Here is a 21,172-nt window from a genome sequence, read left to right on the forward strand (position 1 = left end):
TAGACAATAGATAATAGGTGCAGGAGGAGACCATTCGGCCCTTCGAGCCAGCTCCGCCATTCAATGTGACCATGGCTGATCATTCTCAATCAGTACTCCGTTCCTGCCTTCTACCCATACCCCCTGACTCCGATATCATTAAGAACGTCGAGAAGGAAGAAACCAGATGCAACCAGATACAACATAGGTCTCCGCCATAAACTGACGACAGAGGCAGCCGCGAGGGCAGGAGCATGGGTAGGACAAAGATGGAGAATCTCTAAGGATTCCTCTCCTCAGCCCAGCACTAGCGCGGCCATAATATGACCCCAGTCATTATTGCTCCACCTACTGCAACCACTCAACATACGGGACAACGAAAAGAAGACAATAGACAATAGACAATAGGTACAGGAGGAGGCCATTCGGCCCTTCGAGCCAGCACCGCCATTCAATGTGATCATGGCTGATCATTCTCAATCAGTACCCCGTTCCTGCCTTCTCCCCATATCTCCTGACTCCGCTGGCCTTAAGAGCTCTATCCAGCTCTCTCTTGAATGCATTCCGAGAATTGGCCTCCACTGCCTTCTGAGGTAGAGAATTCCACAGATTCACAACTCTCTGACTGAAAAAGTCAGAAGGCAGACTACCATTGGATTTACCCATTTTCATTTTTCTACCCAACAGAAAACGTGGCGCTCGGAGCACCGGCGATCCAGTCCAGCACGGCAGAAAAAGCAGGCGCTCGGCGAGCCAATGACGGCAACAGCCACAGCCACTGGATTTATGGCTCCTGCACACTCACCAACCGAACCAATGACCCATGGTGGAGAGTAGATTTAAATGAAACCTACGCCATATCAATGGTAGCTATCACGAACAGAAAAGACTGCTGCTCGGATCGGCTCATCGGTGCCGAGATCCACATTGGAAACTCGCTTGAGGACAACGGCAATTCCAACAGAATGTAATTGCAAACGGTGCCTTATTTTTTAATTTACCTCATAAAAGAAGCCTTGGATGTTCAATGAAGCATTTTTGTTCAGTCACATACAAATTACATCCTGGTCCTTGTAATTCAATGCTTGATGTCTTTCGTACTAACTTTATGTCCCTGAAAGGTCCTGTCTGCGTTCATCTTCCTATGCCTTACAGACGCGTCCTTTTTTATTTTTTATTTTTTTTAATTTATTTTTGTTGAAAAGCATATGTACAAATAGAAATAAAAGACAAATTTGTTACAAAGTTCTTACATAGCTTCAATTTTTAATTTTTAAAGAGAGAAAATAAAAAATAAAGAAGAAAGAAAAAAAAAACTATAAACTATTGGAAAGAGAGAATAAGAAAATTTAAAAAAGGTATAACTATAAAAATTAAAGGGGGTAGATCCGGGAGACAATAACCACAGTTGTACATCCAACCCTAAACTCAAGTTTCAACTTTTAATTTAATTTTTTTATTTTAGTCCTGTGCCAAACCCATTTACTTTTCTAAAAATTCAATAAATGGAGACCATATTTTAAAAAAATAACTCAGGTTTGTCAATTAAGGCAAATCTTATTTTTTCCAAATGCAGGGTCTCTGTCATTTCCGTAGTCTACATTTTAATTGTGGGGGTTATTGTTTTTTTCCCAAAATTTAAGTATTAATTTTTTCGCAGTTATTAAGCTGTAATCAAGAAAATGTACCTGACTTGTTGTAAAGTTTGTAGTATGTTCTGATAATCCTAATATAATTAATTTTGGATCCATATCCAATTGCTTGTTGATAACTTTAGAAACTATTTAAAAAATCTCCAACCAGACATTTTGCATTTTTGTGCAAGTTACGAAAATATGAGTTAAATTAGCTTCTTGAAATTGACATTTATCACAAGTAGGAGAGATACTAGGAAAAATCATATTTCATTTCGTCTTCGAATAATGTAATCTATGTATTATTTTAAATTGTATTAAGGAATGTCTAGTATTTAATGAACATTGGTGTATATGTTGTTAACTTTCATCCCATATATCTTGCATTATAAGTTGATTCAATTCGTCCTCCCATGCTCGTCTATAAGATTCTGATGACGGAATGTCAGTATCTAGGAGAGTATTATAAATAAATGATATTAATTTATTTGAATTATAATGTCGATTCAGGCATACATCAAGAGTTTCTGGACATCTAAACTTATATTCTTGCTTGTGTACTTTTACATAATCTCTAAGTTGTAAATATCTAAAATAATTATTAACATGTAATCCGTACTTCTGCTGTAAATCCTGAAAAGAAAGAAAAGTTTCCTTATGATAAAGATCTCCCACCCTTTTAATTCCATAACTTTTCCATTGAGCAAATCCTGTAACTAAGACAGACGGTTTAAAAGAAGGGTTATTCGCAATAGGGAGGAAAGCAGATAATTTCCTCAGTTTTAAAGTAAGATTTAATAGTTTCCAGGTACGGATAACACTGTGTATAATGGGATTACCTCCATATGTTTTTTTATTTAAATTTATTGGAGCTAAGAGGATCGCACCAATATCAAATGGTAAACAATCCTCTTTCTCCATCTCTAACCAATCCGGTTGTTGATCAGTGTCATCCGTCCTTTTTGATTTCGAGCTAATTTACAACTCAATCCGAGATTTCATTATCTTGCCCTCCACGACCATTCCCTTTTATGGAATATGCCGGATCGGAACGCTGATAGACTGGTCGTGAAATGTTAACGAATAACAACTACTCCCAATTTGGTCCCTCTGATTCCTGCCCAACAGTGTTGTAATAATCCCTCCCTATTCGGTATCGTCACACAATGTCCAGGTTAAATATCTCAATACTTGAGAAGTCGTGAGCACAGTTCCCAAAGGCTTTCCCACTAAAACGCCAGACACCTGCCCAGAATTGTTACCGAATACGAGGTGAGAGCACCTTCGAAAGACCTGATCGATGATGATTTCATCTCAGCGTCATCGCGAGTTCATCCAACCGCACCTCTAGGCAGTTGCTAGCTGTAGCTGGGCATAATTCCTCAACTATTGTCACCGGGGACGTGGGAAGGCTCCTTGATCTTCCATAGCCTGGTGGAATAGCATATTACTGCGCGAACTAATACACGGACCAAACCAAATCCGTACCCTCGTTGAAGGCTCATGGCGTCAGGCCACACCGCCCCAGGTTCCCTGCACCTGGAACACGCTCAGCCACTGTCGCAGACACTTCCAATGGCCGCTCCTCTAGAGCCCAACGTCTCGGAAAGGTTTCCTCCAGCTTCCGCTTTCTATGAGTTTCAGAGTCTGAAGAAGCCGCAACATCACCCATTCCTTCTCTCCAGAGATGCTGCCTGTCCCGCTGTGTTACTCCAGCTTTCTGGGTCTATCTCCGGTTTTAAAGTGCCTGGTGTCGAGCTCATTAACTCCCAACACCTGTTGCATTATAAAAGCAGACTCAAGTGGCTGCACGCGAGAACAGCCGCTCCTAAAGTTAATGCGAACTATTCCCTCCCTAGTTACGACTTTGAGACCACTTCTAAAACCTTCCTGTATACCGCCAAACCTATTCTGCCATGGGTGTATCAGGTCTCTTTGTTACTCTCCAGATTTCATCCCGAAAGTCCATTTATCATATTTTGTACACCTCAATAGCAGACCTCATAGTTCTGCAATTCCTCGAGTGGTTTACTGCACCTGTAATACAGGGAGAACGCGGAATGAAGCCGGGACTCACCGTGTTGCCTCATAGAAACATAGAAACATAGAAAATAGGTTCAGGAGGAGGCCATTTGGCCCCTCGAGCCAGCACCGCCATTCATTGTGATCATGACTGAGCATCCTCAATCAGTAACATGTGCCTGCCTCCTCCCCATATCCCTTGATTCCACTATCCCCTTTAAAAATCTTTGAATTCATCCAGTGAATTGACCTCCACTGCCATTTATGGCAGAGAATTCCACAAATTCAGAATTCTCTGGGCGAAACAAAGATTCTTTTCATCTTAGTTTTAAATGCCCTTTATTTTAAGACTGGCCCAGCATTGGAAACATTTTTCCTGCATCTTGCTTGCCCAGTCCTTTTACAATTTGATGCGTCTCTGTAAGATCCCCTCTCATCCTTCCAAAATCCAGTGAATACAAGCACAGTCTTTCTAATCTTTCCTCATATGACAGTCCCGCCATACCGGGGATTAACCTGGTGACCCTATGCCCTTGTAAATGTTGCCACCGATTCCACAGCGCAGGCTGATGATGACCTGATACCAGCAGCAACCAGCAGCTACCAAACGCACACATTCCCCGAAACCGATGTTTTTAGAAGATTGTATTGTCTCAGCCGCTTTCTACTCATCGTGCAACTTCCATTTATTTCAGCTGTGGAATCGTCAAATCAGTTTCTGCATTCACATACGTCTTCAGCTGTGGCGGTTTCACTGGCCGATATATAAACGTCATCATCCCAGGACCTGCCAAAACCCTGACCCTGTGCGAGGTTCAGGTTTTTGCTTCAAAACTCCCGTCATTGCCAGATGCAGGTAGGTTCGATTCAGCTTCAGGGTTGTGGTCGTATACGTCCTCACCCAGAGGTACTTACGCTGTACAAACTAGCCACACACACCAAATAAATCACACACGGATTCAAACAGATTTGAAGAGTGTTAATTGTGGCTCTGCAGAGAACGGCAGTCCATAGTTACAAACAAGATCAAGTGAACCAAAAACGGGACGGTGCGGTGGGTGGACCCTGTGAGTCCGCCAACCTCTGTAACCTAGCATCTAAACTCACCTCAAAACAACCGAAAGAATGCACCGTCACGCAGCGCCGGGGGTATAATAGCGAGAGCACAGTTAGATGTTCTGGAAGAAAGACATTTGAAAATAACAAGGCCATAACTCCTACCATTGCCCGCAGCAGACCAACGTGGACATGTTGATTATTCACAAAATGCTGGAGTAACTCAGCAGGTCAGGCAGCATCTCGGGAGAGAAGGAATGGGTGACGTTTCGGGTCGAGACCCTTCTTCAGACTAATGTGGACATGTTGATGTTGCTCGACGTTCCGGCACACATTCGGTAGCTCTGAAGTTCACCGCTCATCAGGACCCTGGTAAAAAAATTTCCACAGCCCGGAATGCTCTCCTTCATCGCCGCCAGATTTGCACGCTGAGGGGTCGGCGGATATTAACTGTTTCGTACACCTATCTGCATCATTCCCGTCGGTGTCAAGTGGACGTGATGCCCGACTGCAGTGTCCTGTGCTCATATTCATTGGTGGATTCAAATATGCAAGATGGAAAGTGGCCCTTCAGCCCATCGAGTCCACGCCGATCATAGTTCACCCGTTCACACTAGTTCAAAGTTACCTCACTTTCTCATCTATTCCCTATACACTGGGGTCAATATACAGAGGCCAATTAACCTATAGACCCGCACGGCTGTGGAATGTGAGATGAAACCCGGATAAACCCACGCCGTCATACGTAATCTCCACATGGACAACATGGGAAGTCAGGATCGAATCCGGAGCTGCAGCGCTCTGAGACAGCATCCCTTCCTAGTTCCTTCCCATCACGCGATACATAATCCGAAGAGCGAAAACAACGAGCGCATGGTCGACATAAACGATGGTACGATGTTATAATGTGGTATGAAATGCCAGCTACGTGACCGCTTGGCGTGAGATTTATTAATTGGGCCTCAATGAACAATGCCCGAGCCGTCAAGGGTACTCACCTTCCCGCCATCGAAGAGATTTACAAGAGTCGCTGCCTCAAAAAGCCAGCCAGCGTCTTTAAAACCCCACACCACGCTTTCATTTCACGTCTTCCATTGAGAAGAAGGTACAGTATGAAAACCTGAAAGCCGTAACGTCCAGGTTCAGGAGCAGCTTCTACCCAACAACCATCAGGCTATTAAATACCACAACTTCCAAACAAGCTCCGAAAATACTTGGGGTCCGGTCGAGGAGGGGGCGGGGGGCGGGGGTTATTTTTGTCTTGGCACTATTATTGTTTGTTTGTCTGTTTGTTTATACTGAGTACTATATTTACTAAGCATTCTTGTTGTTTATTGTCATAATTACTGTATACTATGTTTGCATAATTGTTGCGCTGGTGCAAGTAAGAATGGTATTATTCCGTTTTGGGACAAATGATAATAAACCACGTCTGACGCTTCACAATAGGGAACGTGGCGCCAAGAGCAGAGGCCATCCAGTCCAGCACCTTCGAGTCGGCAGGTGCTGAGCGAGCCATTGACGGCAACAGAAACAGCAGCTTCATGCGTGATTCCTGCACGCACACCATGAAATCCACAAACCCCTGGTGGAGAGCCGATCTAAAGCAACCACACAATGTGTCAGTTGTAAGAATCACCAACCGAAGAGACTGCTGCTCGGAATTGCTGACGGGAGCCCAGATCCGAATCGGGAACTCGCTGGAGAACGATGGCAATGCTAACAGACTGTAACTATTCAGAGACAAACGCCGACTCTATTTAGCAATTGTATCGCGCTCTGGAAGTTCCATTTATGGTGTTGTATTGAAGACCATCAGTTCTAATGCAGTTGTGATTTATTTTACTGTAGAGCAGGTTTCGCAGGTCTAATCCACAGATGAGGGAGAGTCTTAGGCTACTTATTCAGCCGTAGGGTCTCCAACATTAACTCTACGGCAGCGGGGAGTTAACTTAAACCAGATGAACACATCTGCAATTCCAATATGAAGTCACGTTGAGTGCCATAGAAGACAGAATAGTACAGTAACAGCACAAGAACAGGCACGTCGACCCATAATGTCCCTGCCGAACCTGACGCCACGTTAAATTAATTTCCTCCGGCCGCACGTGATCCATATTCCTCCATCCCCGCATGTTCATGATACTATCTAAAAAGTCCCCTAATGGTCGTCATCCAATCTACTTCCATTAGAAAGGTCACCGGCATAATTAAGAACGAGTCTCACCCAGGCCATTCCCACCTTTGCCCTGTTCCAACAGGCAAGAGGCACAGAATGTGAAACCGTCTACCTCCAGATTCAGGGACAGTTTCTTTCCAGCTGTTATCAGGAACCATGCTAACACCAACAAAGGAGTGGTCCTGACCTACCAACTACGTCTGATGAAGGGTCTGGACGGAAAGGTCACCTATACCATCACTTCAGAAACGCTGACTATCCCACTGAGTTACTCCAGCTTTTTGTGGCCAACTTCGGTTTAAACCAGCATCTGCAGTTCCTTCCGACATTACCACCTACGTCTATATTTAATCGGACTTTACTGAAATTTATCTCGCATTTTATAAAAAATCCTGATATTCTGTATCTGTACACCGTGGACGGTGTGATTGTAATTACGTAGTTTTTTCGCCGATTCGTTAGCACACAACAAAAATACTTTTCAGTATACATTGGTACACGTGCCAATGAACTAAACAAACCAACCGATCACACCTGGCAGCGCGTTCCAGACACATCTGCTGTACACATCTCCTTTAAACGTCCCTCCTCTCACCTTAAAGCTCTTCCTTCAAGCCGATAATATTTTCACCCAAGGAAGGATAGGTTCTGATATGTCTCACATCACTTCCTAAAATTGAATCATGACTTTCCTCGACTTCCGTAATGCCAGAGAAAACAATCAAAGTTTGAAATAATGAGCATGAAAGCATATCCTCGCGCTTATAATTTTTCAAGATAACTGCTGGATTGCTGAGCAAAGGGATACATTACCGTCCCCATCTAGCCCAGTCCACCTGTGAATTTGGGCTCTGTCCCGGTTTCACTGCCTCCTCAAAACATAGTTATTTAGGGCTGTTGCCGGAAGTAGCCCTGGGAGCCACGGACATTCCGTGAAACTGCCAGTCGTTCACCAGGACAGGCTCGGGGTGAACTCATAGGCTCACGAATGGCGCTAGTCCGAACGATCGCAGTAACTGTCTCTCACACGGAAATCATCATTCCTTACAGCTGTGGAACGATTCATTCGGCTTCTGGGACGACATTTACCTTTAATTGTGGTGGACGTGTCGGCCGATATGTAAACATCATCATCCCAGGCCGTGGTAAAACCTTGGTCCTGTGCGAAGTTGAGATCTTTGGTTCAGAACTCCCGTCCATATTTCGAGAAGGTAGGCTGAACTCTCCGCTGAAACACTGGTTATACGCTGCCCCACAGCTTAGTTGATGCTGATAAAACCTGAGGATAACGGTCTGAAGCCCAATACGGCATTTATCAACACCCTGCACTCCCCATTCTTGGGTAAATCACCAATTTTGGTTCCTTTGCATGAAATCCCCCAGGCGCTTGGTGCGCACGCCCTCGTCCATTTAGTCTAGAGACCTTATGCTGATAGAAAATAGCCACGCACCAAAGAATTGCACAACTATTTAAACCCTATTGATGGGTGCCTACTCGCTTGCAGACTATTGATCAGTCCTCCCTTGCGTTATAGTGCAATTCCAATCTTTTAACCCACCACAGTGTGGTCCTTGGACGTTCTCTATCGTGGTAAAGGCATTAAACGGCAACACCATATCATAAAATCTGTTGTACCCGCCCCCAATTTACCTGTGCCCCAATTTGCGTTGGACTCTCTGACAGTGGAGCAGGCCCAGGACAGAAAGATTAGTATGGGAATGGGAGGGGGTTAAAGTGTTTAGCCATCGGGAGATCACGTAGGTCTAGGCGGATTGAGCTGAAGTGTTCATCGAAACGATTGTCGAGTCTGCACTTGATATAACTTATCAGTTGCAGTGACAACCTGATCTTTTACCCTGCGTCAGTGCGGTCCTTCGACATATTTTCTAAAGCCGTAACGCTATCAATCTACATCACTACACCATGTAGAAGGGTCTCGACCCGAAACGTCACCCTTTTCTTCTCTCCCGAGATGCTGCCTGACCCGCTGTTACTCCAGCATTCTGTGAATAAATACCTTCGATTTGTACCAGCATCTGCAGTTATTTTCTTACACCATGCAATCTACTGTTTTATTTTCACTTTAACTGTAAGTCTTGTGGGCGGCTTCATTGCGCAGGTGTACAGTATGATTTGACTGTATAGTACAAACAAGTGTTTCCACTGAATCTCGCTGGACCTGACCATATTAATGCAATACTAATACTGATGCAAACCTTGATAGAGCGCCTACATCCCATTGCGGTTCAATGAGGTGTTTCTTACCTAACAGAAAACGTGGCGGCTGGAGCACCGCCGATCCAATCCAGTACCCATGGATGGGCAGGTCCTGAGCGAGCCAATGACGGGAACAGCGACAGCGACTTCAGGCATGGTTCATGCGCGCGCACCAGGAAATCCACGAACCCTTGGTGGCGAGTGGATCTAAAGGAAAGGTACAAAGTGTCAGATATCCGAATCACCAACAGAGCAGACTGCTGCTCGGACCAGCTCCAGGGGGCCGAGATCCGCATCGGGGACTCGCTGGAGAACGATGGCAATTCCAACAGACTGTAAGTATTTGGAAGCAAACGTCGACTCAATTCAGCTGCGGTGTCTTGTTCTGCATGTTCCACTGTTATTGTTGCAGTGATAGCATGTGTGTGAAACAGATAAAAGCTGCAGGTTAAAACTGATCTCACTGCAGAAAAAAAATAAACACGTGCGTCGCCGATCGAAATGCGAGAGAAAATGACACATAGCGGTGGACTACTTACCCTCTGGCATGAGCTGCTAGTGTCCCTCAGTGGGTTCAATTCATGGATATGAATATATCTGTAATTTAACTGCATTCATGTTGTGTCACATTGAACAATCGGATTGCAGTGGCAATGTTCAGCTAACCAATGCCCACGAGTGAGGGCTCAAGGAGTCACATTCCACGTATTAGGACCCTCTCCTGTTCCGAGCTGTCTGTTAGGGACAGGCGCAAGTGGGGAGGATGTCGGAAGGAGCCCCGAGAGAGAGCAAACCCCCACCTCCCTTCCCAACCCAACATCCCATAAACATGTCACCAGTTGACCAGGCCAAACCCTGAAAGAGAAAGAAATGTGAAAGCGCACCTCCAGATGCAGCGACAGTTTCTTCCCTCCAGGTAACGGAACCGTCCTGCCAACAACCATCGAGCAATCTTGAACTACTATCTACCTCACTGGAGACCATATGACCACTTTTGATCGGACTTTACTGGCTTTATCTTACACTAAATGTTTTTCACGATGCTCCATTCATCATGTATCATGTGCACTGTGGATGGCCCGGTTGAAATAAATGTATTAACTTTGCGTTGACCAGTTAGCACGCAAGTAAAAACTTTCATTGTACAGTGGTACACGTGACATTAAATTAGACGCAGGCACACGATAACGTTTGACACGTTGCCTCAACCGCCGAAATGGAGCTGGTGGAGTGTCACAAGTTAATGTTCGTCTCTTCCAGCTGTGCAACCGTGGAATCGGCTTCCACGACATTGAGCATCAAGTGTGGTAGATTTGTCGGTCAATATGTGAACATCATTATTCCAGGGCTGGAGAAAACCTTGACCCTATGCGAGGTTGAGATCTTCGGTTCAAGACTCTGGTCTTTACCTAGAACAGGTAGGCTGAATTACCCGCTGAGGCCTTGGTTGCACACAGCATCGCATTTCACTTCAGCCATCCCCGCTGATAAGGTATGGAGTAAATTACCTTCCTGAAGCCCAATAACGTCTTTCTCAATACCCCACACTTTGCTAGTCTTAGTTTACCCAGCCAATCCTGAACCCTCGCATTGAACAAACATGATTCCGCCTGTGAATGAAATCCCTGAGACACTCGGTGCGCATGCTCGTATCCATTCGTTCCAGACATGCTGATAAAGACCAACCATGCACTAACTAATTACATGCCGATTGTAACAGGCTTGAAGAGTATTTCACTGCTGTTAGATTAATGAACGGTCCTCCCTTGAGTTCAATACCAAGCTGCCTCACTGCGGTTCTTAGACATATTTTCTACAGCCATAAAGCTGTAACACAATAACACCATATTTTACCACCTGTTGTTTTCTCCACTTTTCCTGTTGCTCTTGTGCGGCATCATTGCACTGAAGTGCAGTATGATCAGATTGTGTAGCATAAAGAATGTTTTTCTGCATCTCGCTTCATCTAAAGCAATACGAATATCAATGAAATACACTGCCGATTCAAACATTCATGGAAGGCACACATCGATAAGCTCATCAGTTCACATGAGAGAGGAGCAGAATTAGGCCAACCATATCTACTCCGCCATTAAATCATGGCTTATCTTTTCTCCATCCTAACCCCTTTCTCCTGCCTTGTCCCCGTCACCATTAATACGATATAATACGACACGATAGCACTTGATTTTACCCCAGGAGGGAAATTGGTCTGCCAACAGTCATAAAACATAACAGGATACATGAAACATGAAATTAAATTGACGAGTGGAAAGTCCATGATTTGGGATGTGCAAAGATTGTGGAAGGGGGCGTGGGGGGAGGGTGGGGGGGGGGGGGGGAAGGAGAAACAGTCTACCTCACGACTAAAGGGGGGAGGTGGGTTGTACAGTTTGACAGCCACAGGGAAAAATGATATCCTCCAATAGCTCCTTCGTCTTGTCGGTGTTTGGCTGCAGGTGATTCAGCCCACACCAGCCCACACCAGCCAGATTCCCTCTCCTTACTGATGCAGCATACAATTGCAGAGCCAACAGAAATCTTCTGCAGGTGGCAGGAGTCCGAATTTTAGCTGGAAACAGATGTGCAGATGGTGAACAGGAAGGGAGAGAAGACCGTCCCCTATGGGGGCCTGTGTTGCTCACAACCATGTCCGAGGCACAATTCTCTAGGGTGACATACTGTGGTCGGTCAGTCAGGTAGTTGGTGATCCAGGACACCAATGGAGCATCCAGCTGCATCTTCGTCAGTTTGCTCCGTAGCAGTGCAAGCTGGATGGTGCTAATAGCACTGGAGAAGTAAATAAAAATACATCCTCATTTGCTCAGTGGTTCCCAGGTTATCCAGGTGAGCATAGGAACGACGGAGCAGGAGGATAGTGGCGTCCTCAAACCCCACCTTTTGTTAGGTAAGCGTAGTGCAGGGGATCCAGGTAGCGTTTAAGCAGGGGTCGCCGGTGAGTAAGAACCAGACTTTCGAGGGATTTCGTGATGCGTGGGGTCAACCTCAGCGATCTGTAGTCATTGGAGTAGCTGGGACGCGCTATCTTTGGTACAGGAACCAGGCAGGAGGTCTTCCAAATCACAGGCACCCTCCCCAGGCTTCAGATCAGGATGAAGATATGCTGGAGTACTCCGCACAACTGGCTGGTATATACTTTGAGTAACCTCGGGCCCCATGGTTTTGCTCATTCCTCACTTGCTCAGTCTTGATGGTCAGGTGCGACAAAGAAAGCGCAACGAAAGTGGATCAGGGGGTTGAGGGGGAGAGTCTGTCAGGGAGCAGGTGGGAAGAGGCCCCTCCATAAAATCCGTTAAAAAACTGGTTTAGCTCGTTATCTCAGACTTGATTGCTTTCCCTCCCAATGCCACTGGTCAATCTGTGGCCTAAAATGCTCTTCATACCGTCCGGGTGAATGTTACTCAGCCGTACTAAACAAGAATCTATCTATCTCTGCCTTAAAAAGACTTCCATTGATTTGATCTCAACGGCCTTCTGTGGCAATTAATTACACAGATTCAACATCCTTTTACTAAACAAATTGCTCCACATCTCCTTTCTAAAGGAACGTTCTTTAATTCTGCGGCAATGACCTCTGAGCCGAGACCCTTCCACTAGTGAAACCATCCTCTCCACATCCAGTCTATCCAAGCCTTTCACGATTCTGCAAGTTTCGATGAGGTCCCCCCTCATTCTAAATTCCAGCGAATCGAGCCCTGTACCGTCATCCCACTCATTCCTGGGATTATTCTCGTAATGCTCCTTTGGACCCTCCAGAGCCAACACATCCTTCCTCAAAAATGGGGGCCCGAAATTGCGCTCAATACTCAAAATGCGGTCCGAAACAGCGCCTACTAGAGCCTCAGAATTACATCCCTATTTTGGTATTCTATTCCTCTTAAAAGAAGTGCAAGCATTGTCTTTGTCGTCATTACTCTCGATTGTACATAGAAACATAGAAACATAGATAATAGGAGCGGGTGGTGGCCATTTGGCCCTTCGAGCCAACAAAGAAACATAGAAGCACAGAAACATAAGACAATAGGTGCAGGTGGGTGCCATTTGGCCCTTCGAGCCAGCACCTCCATTCATTGTGAGCATGGCTGATCGTCCACAATCAGTAACCTGTGCCTGCCTTCTCCCCATATCTCTTGATTCTACTAGCCCCTGGAGCTCTATCCAACCCCCTTTTAAATTCATCCAGTGAATTTGCATCCACTGCCTTCTGTGGCAGAGAATTTCACAAATTCACAACTCTTTGGGTGAAAAAGGTTTTTCTCACTTTTTTAAATGGCCTCCTCTTTATTCTTAGGTTTTGCCCCCTGGTTCTGGAATCCCCGAACATTGGGAATTTTTTTCCTGCGTCTAGCTTGTCCAGTCCTTTTATAATTTTCTACGTTTCTATAAAATCCCATCTCACCCTTCTAAATTCCAGTGAAGCCAAGCCCAGTCTTTCCAATCTTTCCTCATAAGACAGTCCCATTAAGCTGGATAACCTAAGCTGGAGAACCTAAGCTGCACTGCCTCAATAGCAAGGATATGCTTCCTCAAATTAGGAGACCAAAACTGCACACAATACTCTAGATGTGGTTTCACCAGGGCCCTATATAACTGCAGAAGGACCTCTTTACTCCAATACCCAAATCCATTCCTGATGAAGGCCAACACGCCATTACCTTTCTTCATTGCCTGCTGGACCTACATGCTTATTTTCAGTGAGAAAATAACATTTTGGAATACTGTACGATCACTCCCAAGTCCCTTTCCACTTCCGATTTCTGGATTCTCTCCCCATTAGAAAACAGTCTAAGCCGTTATTCCTAGCACCAAAATGCATGACTCCACAGTTTGCTACACTGTATTCAATCTGTCACTTCTCTACCCGCTCTCTCCACCCGTCCAAGTCCGTCGGCGGAATCTCTGCTATTTCTACGTTACCCACCCTCTTCCTGTTTTCGTATTATATGCAAACTTGGCTGCAACTTCTTCAATCCCCTCACCGCATCATTAACATACAACGTGAAGAGTAGCGGTGCCAGCACCGACCCCTGCTTAACTTTCCTAGTCACCGGCAGCCAACCATTTATCGCCACTCTTTGCCATCTGCCATTCAGCCAATCTGCTATCCATGCTAGTATTTTCCCTTTGATACCATGGTCTCTCATCGTCCGAAGTAGCTTCCCGTGCGGCTCCTTATCAAAGGGTTTCTGAAAATCTGCTCACCATCCACTCACATTCCTTGGTCCTGCTATTTACTTCCTCAAATAATCCAGTAGATAAGTCAGGTAAGATATCCGCTTCACAAGACCGTGCTAACGTCTGCTTATTTCCGCTTATACACTTTTAAGTACTCCATAACCTCATCCTTAAGAATGAAATCTTGTCTTACCAACCACTGGAGTTTGGTTAACTGGCCTATCGTTCCCACTATTCTGCTTTGCTCCCTTCCTGCCCAGCGAGGTAATATTTACTAATTTCCCTCGTCTGGAACCAGTCCTGACTCAAATATTTATTCAAATATCACGACAAATGCCTCCACAATCTCTAACGCCATCTTTTTCAGAACCCTCGGCTGCAGTCCATCCGGTCCAGGTGACTTATCCACCTTCAGACCAAAGCGCATCCTCCTTAGTAGTAGTCACTTCACTAACCCCCCCCCCCCCGACTCTCTAGAATTTCCGGCAGGTTACTGGTTTCTTCCATTGTAAAGTTCTGATGCAAAATGTTATTCAATTCCTCTGCCATTTCTTTAATCCCCATTATGACTTCTCCTGCATCATTTTCCAGCAGTTCAACTTCCATTCTTGCCTCTTTGTTATTCGATATATCCGAATAAACTTTTGCTATCCTCTTGTATATTATTGCCCAATTTACCTGCGTATTTAATCTTTACTCCCCTTATTGCCCTTTGTAGATAACTTCTGTTGTTCTTTAAAAGTTTCCCAAACCTCTCGCTTCCTCCTAATCTTTGCAATAATCAATGCCTTCTCTTTTACTTTTATGCTGTCCTTGACTTCTCTTGTCAGCCACTGTCACCTAATTCTCCCCTTAGTATTTTCCTTCCACTTTGGAATGAAGATATCGGGCATCTTACGAATTATTCCTAGAAATTTGTACCATTGCTGTTACACCGTCATTCCTGCTATGGTCCCTTTCTAGTCAATATCCTCATACCTCAGTAGTCCTCTTTGCTCAACTCTTATACCGACACACCTGATTTCATCCTCTTCCTCTCAAATTGCAGGTTGAATCTTCATCTTATTGTGCTCGTCACCTTTTTGCGGTTCCTTCATCATAAGCTCCATTACCAAACCCGGTTCATTACAGAACACTAAAGCCAGAATTGCATTTCCGATAGGCATCATTGCAAGTTATTCTTGGAAAGCATCTCGGAGGTACTGTCTGAATTCCCACTGTTGGGTTCCAGTACCAACCTGATTTTACCCGGTTAACCTGCACCCTTCGGCATTAAATCTCTCCCTGGTGACTCAGTGAGGTTTTCCCCACCCAACAGTAAACGTGGCGTTTGGAGCACCGCCGACCCAGTCCAGCACGTATCGAGGAGCAGGTGCTGAGCGAGCCAATGACGGCAACAACGACAACAACTTCGCGGATGGTTCTTGCACGCAAACCAATAAATCCAAAAACCCTTGGTGGAGAGTTGATCTAATAGATAGCTACAACGTGTCCGCTGTAAGAATCACCAACAGAGCAGACTGCTGCTGGGATCGGCTTCAAGGAGCCGAGGTCCGCATCGGGGACTCTGTGTCGAACGATGGAAATCCCAACAGACTGTAAGTATTCAGAAGCAAACGCCGACTCTATTCAGCTACGGTGTCTTGTTCTGCAATTTCCGCCGTTACTGTTGCAATGGAAACATGAGTGGGAATCAGAGAGATGCCGTAGATTAAGACTGGTCTCACTAAAGAAAAAAAAATCTGTGCACCGCTGTTCCAGATGCAAGAGAAAATGATACAGAGCCGTCGTCCACTTATCCAGCGGCATGAGCTGCTGACGTAACTCTAATGGCAGGTTTAATAAAAGGAGATCGATGTACCTGCAATTTAAGTTAAATCATGTTTTGCAAAATTAAGCAATCGGATTCCAACGGGAATGTTCAACCAGTGACTATGGGTGAGGGATCATGCACACTCTACCAAGACAAGGCTACCGACGTATCCGGATCCTCTCCTGTTCCTAGCTACCTGTTCGGGACAGGAGCAAGTGGGGGGATACGGGGAATAGCAGTGAGAGCCCCCGACATCCCATGAACCTGTCACCTCTTCACCAGCGCTGGCCTTTGATAACGTTTGACAAGCTTTCCCTTCCGCAGTTATCGACATAATGGAGTCTCACCTTTAAATCCTTATTTCATTCAGATGTGGAACCGTGGATTCAGTTTCCTTGATGACGTTGAACTTCAATTGTGGTGGACTTGTCGGTCGATATGTGACCATTATCATCCCAGGCGAAAATAAAAGTTTGACCCTGTGCGAGGTTGATATCTTCGGATCTGAACTCCTTTCCTTACTTGGAACAGGTAGGCTGAACTTCCCGCTGTAGCACTGGGTGGATACATCATTTCATCTTAGTTGAGCGTCTCCAGCTGATAAAGTGTGACGATAATTACCTTCCTAAAATCCAGAACGGTCTTTCCCATCGCTCTACTCTTTGCCATTCTTAGTTTAATCACCAGTGTTGGGCCAAACATAATCCTGAGTATGAATGAAATCCCTGAGACACAGTGCACACGCCCTCAATATTCGTCCGGAGACGTTATGTTGAGAAACAGCAGATACGCCGCAACCTATTACTCGACTATAGAAACACGCTTGAATAGTATTTCCCTGCACTCAGACTACTGAACGCATCTCCTTGAGTAATAGTTAAATCTCGACCTTTCAACTTGCCTCAATGCGGTTCTTGGACTTAAATGCAAAACCGTAAAGCAAAAACACCATATCATCACATTGTCACAAATGCAATCTGTTATACTTTTCTGCTTCACCTGTTGCTCTTGTGTGCGGTTTCGCTTAACTGTTGTATGGTATGATTTGATTGCATAGTGCAAAGATGGGGTTTCACTGCATCTCGCTTCACTTGACCATACTAAAGTTATACGAATATTAATGAAATGCACGACTGATACATTCCCTGACAGAACGCTTACATCCGTCGGAATTAAATGTCTCATTTGCGCCTCATTCAGGTACTTCCCGCCCAATAGGAAACGTGGCGTCCGGAGCACGCACGACACAGTCCAGCACGAAAGAAGAGGCAGATGCTCATCGAGCCAGTGACGGTAACAGCGACACCGACTTCAGGCGTGGATCATGCTCGTCCACCAGGAAATCCAAGAAACCTTGGTGGAGACTCGATCTAATAAAGATTTACAATGTGTCAGATGTAATAATCACTAACAGAGCAGACTGCTGTTCGGACCGGCTCCAAGGAGCCGAGATCCATATCGGGAACTCGTTGGAGAACAATGGCAATTCAAACCGACTGTAAGTACTCAGAAGCGAACGAAGACTCCATTCAGCTGCGGTATCTTTTTCTGCAAGTTCCACTCTTCCTGTTGCAATGATAACACGAGTGGAAAATAGAGACAAGCTGCAGGTTAAGACTGATCTCACTGCAGAAATAGGTAATACCCTACACGCTTGATCCAGATGCGAGAGAAAGTGATACACAGCCGCAGATCACTTATTCAGTGGCATGTAGCGACGGGTTCAATAAAAGGAGACGAATATACCTGTAATATAAATTAATTAAATAAAAATAATATTGAACAATCGGATTGCATTGGCAATTATCAGGTAACCGATGTCCATGTGTGAGGGAACATGAAGTCGCTACCTAGACAAGGCGACCAATATATCCGCACCCTGTCCTGTTCCAAGTCAACAGTTTGGGACAGGGGAAGCGACAAGGATGCTGGAGGTAGAAGCGGTAGCTCATCGCATCCCATTAAATTGTCGCCACTTCACCCGCGCAGGCCCACGATAACGTTTAACACGCATCCTCGATCGCAGTGGTCGAGTTAGTGCAGGCTCACCTTTAAATCCTCATCTATTTCAGCTGTGGAACTGTTGATTCAATTAATTTGACGACAATTATCTTTAAATGTGATGGATTTGTCGGTCGATACGTGAACATCGTCATCCCCGGCCAGGATAAAATCTTGACTCTATGCGAGGTTGAGGTCTTAGGTACAGAAGTGCCGTACATCCTTGGAAAAGGTAAGCGGAACTTTCCGCTGAGGCTCTGGTTGTGCACAGCCCCACAACTTAGTTGGGCGATTCTCCCACTGATAAGCTATGCGAAATAGACATCTTCATGATGCCGTGTACCTTCATGAAGGCGCTTCTCCAGCCTAGGACCCTTGCATTGTCCAAATATAATACTATCTGTGGATGAAATACCCGAGACACTTGGTACACACGCCTTCAGTCATTCCGGTCGGAGACTTTATGCTGATAAACACTAACCACGCACCAACGAATTACCCGCCTATTGAAACACATTTGAAGAGCATCTCCTTGCTCTCGGACAACTGAACCGCCCCCCCCTCTATTGCAAACCCGATCTTTTAAACTCCCTCAGTGCGTTTCTTGGATTTATGTCCGATAACTGTAAAGCTATCTATTGTGTTTTTTATACTTGTTGTTCTTGTGTGCGGCATAATTACATTGACGCACAGTATGTTCTGATTGTATAGTACAAACAAGGGTTGTCATTGCATCTCGCGTCACTTGACAATACGAATATTAATGAAATACACTGCTGATCCAAATCATGATAGAAGGCCTACATCTGTGGGCGTTAAATATCTCCCTTACGGCTCACAGAGGTGTGTCCCACTCAACAGAAAACTTGGCGTCCGGTGCACGGCCTATCCAGTCCAGCACGGATGAAGGGGCAGATGCGGGGCGAGCCAATGACGGTGACACCGACAGCGACTTCAGGCATGGTTCATGCGCGCGGACCAGTAAATCAGAGAACCCTTGGTGGAGAGTAGATCTAAAGAAAAGCCACAACGTGACAGATGTAAAAATCACCAACAGAGCAGACTGTTGCTCGGACCAGCTCCAAGGAGCCGAGATCCGCATCGGTAACTCGCTGGAGAACGATGGCAATTCCAACAGACTGTAAGTATTCAGAAACAAACGACGACTCTATTCACCTGCGTTGTCTTGTTCTGTACGTTCCACTGTTGTTGTTGCAGTGATAACACGAGTGGGAAACAGAGAAGCTGAAGGTTAAGATTGATCTCTCTGCAGACAAATCCGCAGATAGGCGTGCGCCCCACCCCTCCCCTCCCCACATCGCTTTAACGTGTCACCCGTTCACCCGCACAGGCCTACGATACCGTTTGACACATTGTCTCTTCCGCCGTCATCGAGTTAGTTCAGGCTCAGCTTCAAACATCTTTTCTTTCAGCTGTGGAACCGTCAATTCAGTTAACTTGTCGCCATTTATCTTTAATTGTGGTGGACTTGTCGGTGAATATGTGAACATCATCATCCCAGGCCACGATAAAATTTTGACCCTATGCGAGGTTGAGATATTTGGTTCAGAACTCCAGTCCTTGCTTGGAACAGGTAGGCTGAACTTCCCGCCGAGGCACTGGTTTGACACAGTCCCACGGCTTAGTTGGGGGAGACTCCCAGAGATGCAGTCTGAGAATGACTACCGTCTCTCTCAACACGCTGTGCACTCTTCTTCTTTGTTTAATCACCACTCTTGGACCCAAACCTTCCTCAAACGTGATTCTGTCTGTAAAGGAATTCCCTGTGACACTTGGCGCACACGACGTCATCTATTCAGTCCAGAGACCTTATGCTGATAAAGACCAGTTACGTACCAATGAATTGAATGCACCTTTTGAAATACTCTTGAAGGGTATTTTCCCGCTATCAGATCACTGAAGGGTTCTCCGTTGAGGCGTAGTGCAATTCCGATCTTATGGCTTGCTACAGTTCGATCTTGGACTTATTTCCAATAGTCCCAAAGCTATAACACGGTTACACCATATCTTGCAATTTATTGTTTTTTTCAATTTACCTGTTTATCTTGCATGCAGCTTCAAAGGACCGATGTAGAATATGATTTGATTGGATAGTACAATTAAGTGTTTCTTTTGCATCTCGCTTTACTTGAACCAACTAAAGCAATATGAATATCAATGAAATACACTACTGATCCATACCTTGTTGGAAGGGCTTCGCCGGTCGGTAATAAATCTGTTCCTTGTGAGGTGTTTCCATCCATCAGAAAATGTGGCGTTGGGAGTACCGGCAGCCCAGTCCAGCACGTATCGAAGGGCAGGTGCGGGGCGAGCCAACGACGGTAACAGTGACGGCGACTTCAGTCATGGTTCATGTGCGCGCACCAGGAAATCCAATAACCCTTGGTGGAGAGTGGATCTCGAGGAAAGCTACAAGGTGTCAGATGTAAGAATCACGAACAGAGCAGATTGCTGCTCGGATTGGTTAAAAGAAGCGGAGATCCGCATCGGGAACTCGCTGGAGAACAATGGCAATTCCAACAGATTGTAAGTATTCAGAAGCAAACATCGACTCTATTCAGCTGCGGTGTCATGTTCTGCAAGTTCTACTGTTACTTTTGCAATGGTAACATGAGTGGGAAACAGAGCATCGTTGTAGGTGATAACTGATCTTCCTACAGAAAAGGCTAAAACTGTGCTCCGCTGATGCAGGTGCGAGCGAAAATGACACAAATCCTTTGATCATTTATGCAAAGACATGAAATGCTGACGTTTCAGACCTACGATAGCGGTGGAGTCTATAAAAGGACATGAATAAACCTGTAATTTAAGTTAATTCGAGTTATGTATTATTGAACAATCGGATTGGGGTGGCAATGTTCAGTGTAACCAATTCTAATGCGTGAGAAAATATGCATCCCTACCCCAATAAGGCTACTCTCCTACTCCTTGCTAACTGCTCGGGATCGGAGCAAGTGAGCAGAATGCTGAAAGCAGTCGTGGGTGTCCCCCCCCCACCTCCCCCACATCGCGGGAACATATCACCAGTTCACCGGCACTAGCTCAAGATAACC

General features: G+C 45.4%; 2 protein-coding genes across 2 annotated transcripts in view; both read left to right on the forward strand.

The window, feature by feature from the left end:
* The first annotated feature begins 3,116 nt into the window (after nucleotides 1-3,116).
* LOC144607509 (uncharacterized) lies at nucleotides 3,117-16,359 on the forward strand. Its single transcript, XM_078424402.1, has 10 exons — nucleotides 3,117-3,223; nucleotides 4,331-4,491; nucleotides 6,141-6,420; nucleotides 7,921-8,081; nucleotides 9,144-9,423; nucleotides 10,349-10,476; nucleotides 12,694-12,841; nucleotides 14,652-14,719; nucleotides 15,603-15,882; nucleotides 16,290-16,359. Exons 1-10 carry the CDS (start codon nucleotides 3,117-3,119, stop codon nucleotides 16,357-16,359), a joined length of 1,683 nt encoding a protein of 560 aa, XP_078280528.1.
* A 136-nt stretch (nucleotides 16,360-16,495) lies between these two features.
* Nucleotides 16,496-21,172, forward strand: part of LOC144607515 (uncharacterized) — a 30,260-nt gene continuing 25,583 nt past the window's right edge. The window contains exons 1-6 of the mRNA XM_078424416.1: nucleotides 16,496-16,628; nucleotides 17,298-17,595; nucleotides 18,170-18,330; nucleotides 18,960-19,239; nucleotides 19,532-19,692; nucleotides 20,366-20,645. Coding sequence (XP_078280542.1) covers nucleotides 16,496-16,628; nucleotides 17,298-17,595; nucleotides 18,170-18,330; nucleotides 18,960-19,239; nucleotides 19,532-19,692; nucleotides 20,366-20,645 — 1,313 coding nt within the window. The remainder of the gene's footprint in view (nucleotides 16,629-17,297; nucleotides 17,596-18,169; nucleotides 18,331-18,959; nucleotides 19,240-19,531; nucleotides 19,693-20,365; nucleotides 20,646-21,172) is intronic.

This window comes from Rhinoraja longicauda, chromosome 2, assembly GCF_053455715.1.
Source record: "Rhinoraja longicauda isolate Sanriku21f chromosome 2, sRhiLon1.1, whole genome shotgun sequence".
Classification (NCBI taxonomy): Eukaryota; Metazoa; Chordata; class Chondrichthyes; order Rajiformes; family Arhynchobatidae; genus Rhinoraja; species Rhinoraja longicauda.

What these genes read in the sequence shown, in the direction of transcription:
- LOC144607509 (XM_078424402.1), top strand. Translation starts at nt 3,117, where the DNA reads ATGGCGTCAGGCCACACCGCCCCAGGTTCCCTGCACCTGGAACACGCT. An exon ending in GAGCCCAACGTCTCGGAAAG is followed by an intron (nt 3,224 to 4,330) that starts GTTTCCTCCAGC and finishes CATTTATTTCAG; the next exon opens with CTGTGGAATCGTCAAATCAG. An exon ending in TCATTCCTGGGATTATTCTC is followed by an intron (nt 12,842 to 14,651) that starts GTAATGCTCCTT and finishes CATCTTTTTCAG; the next exon opens with AACCCTCGGCTGCAGTCCAT.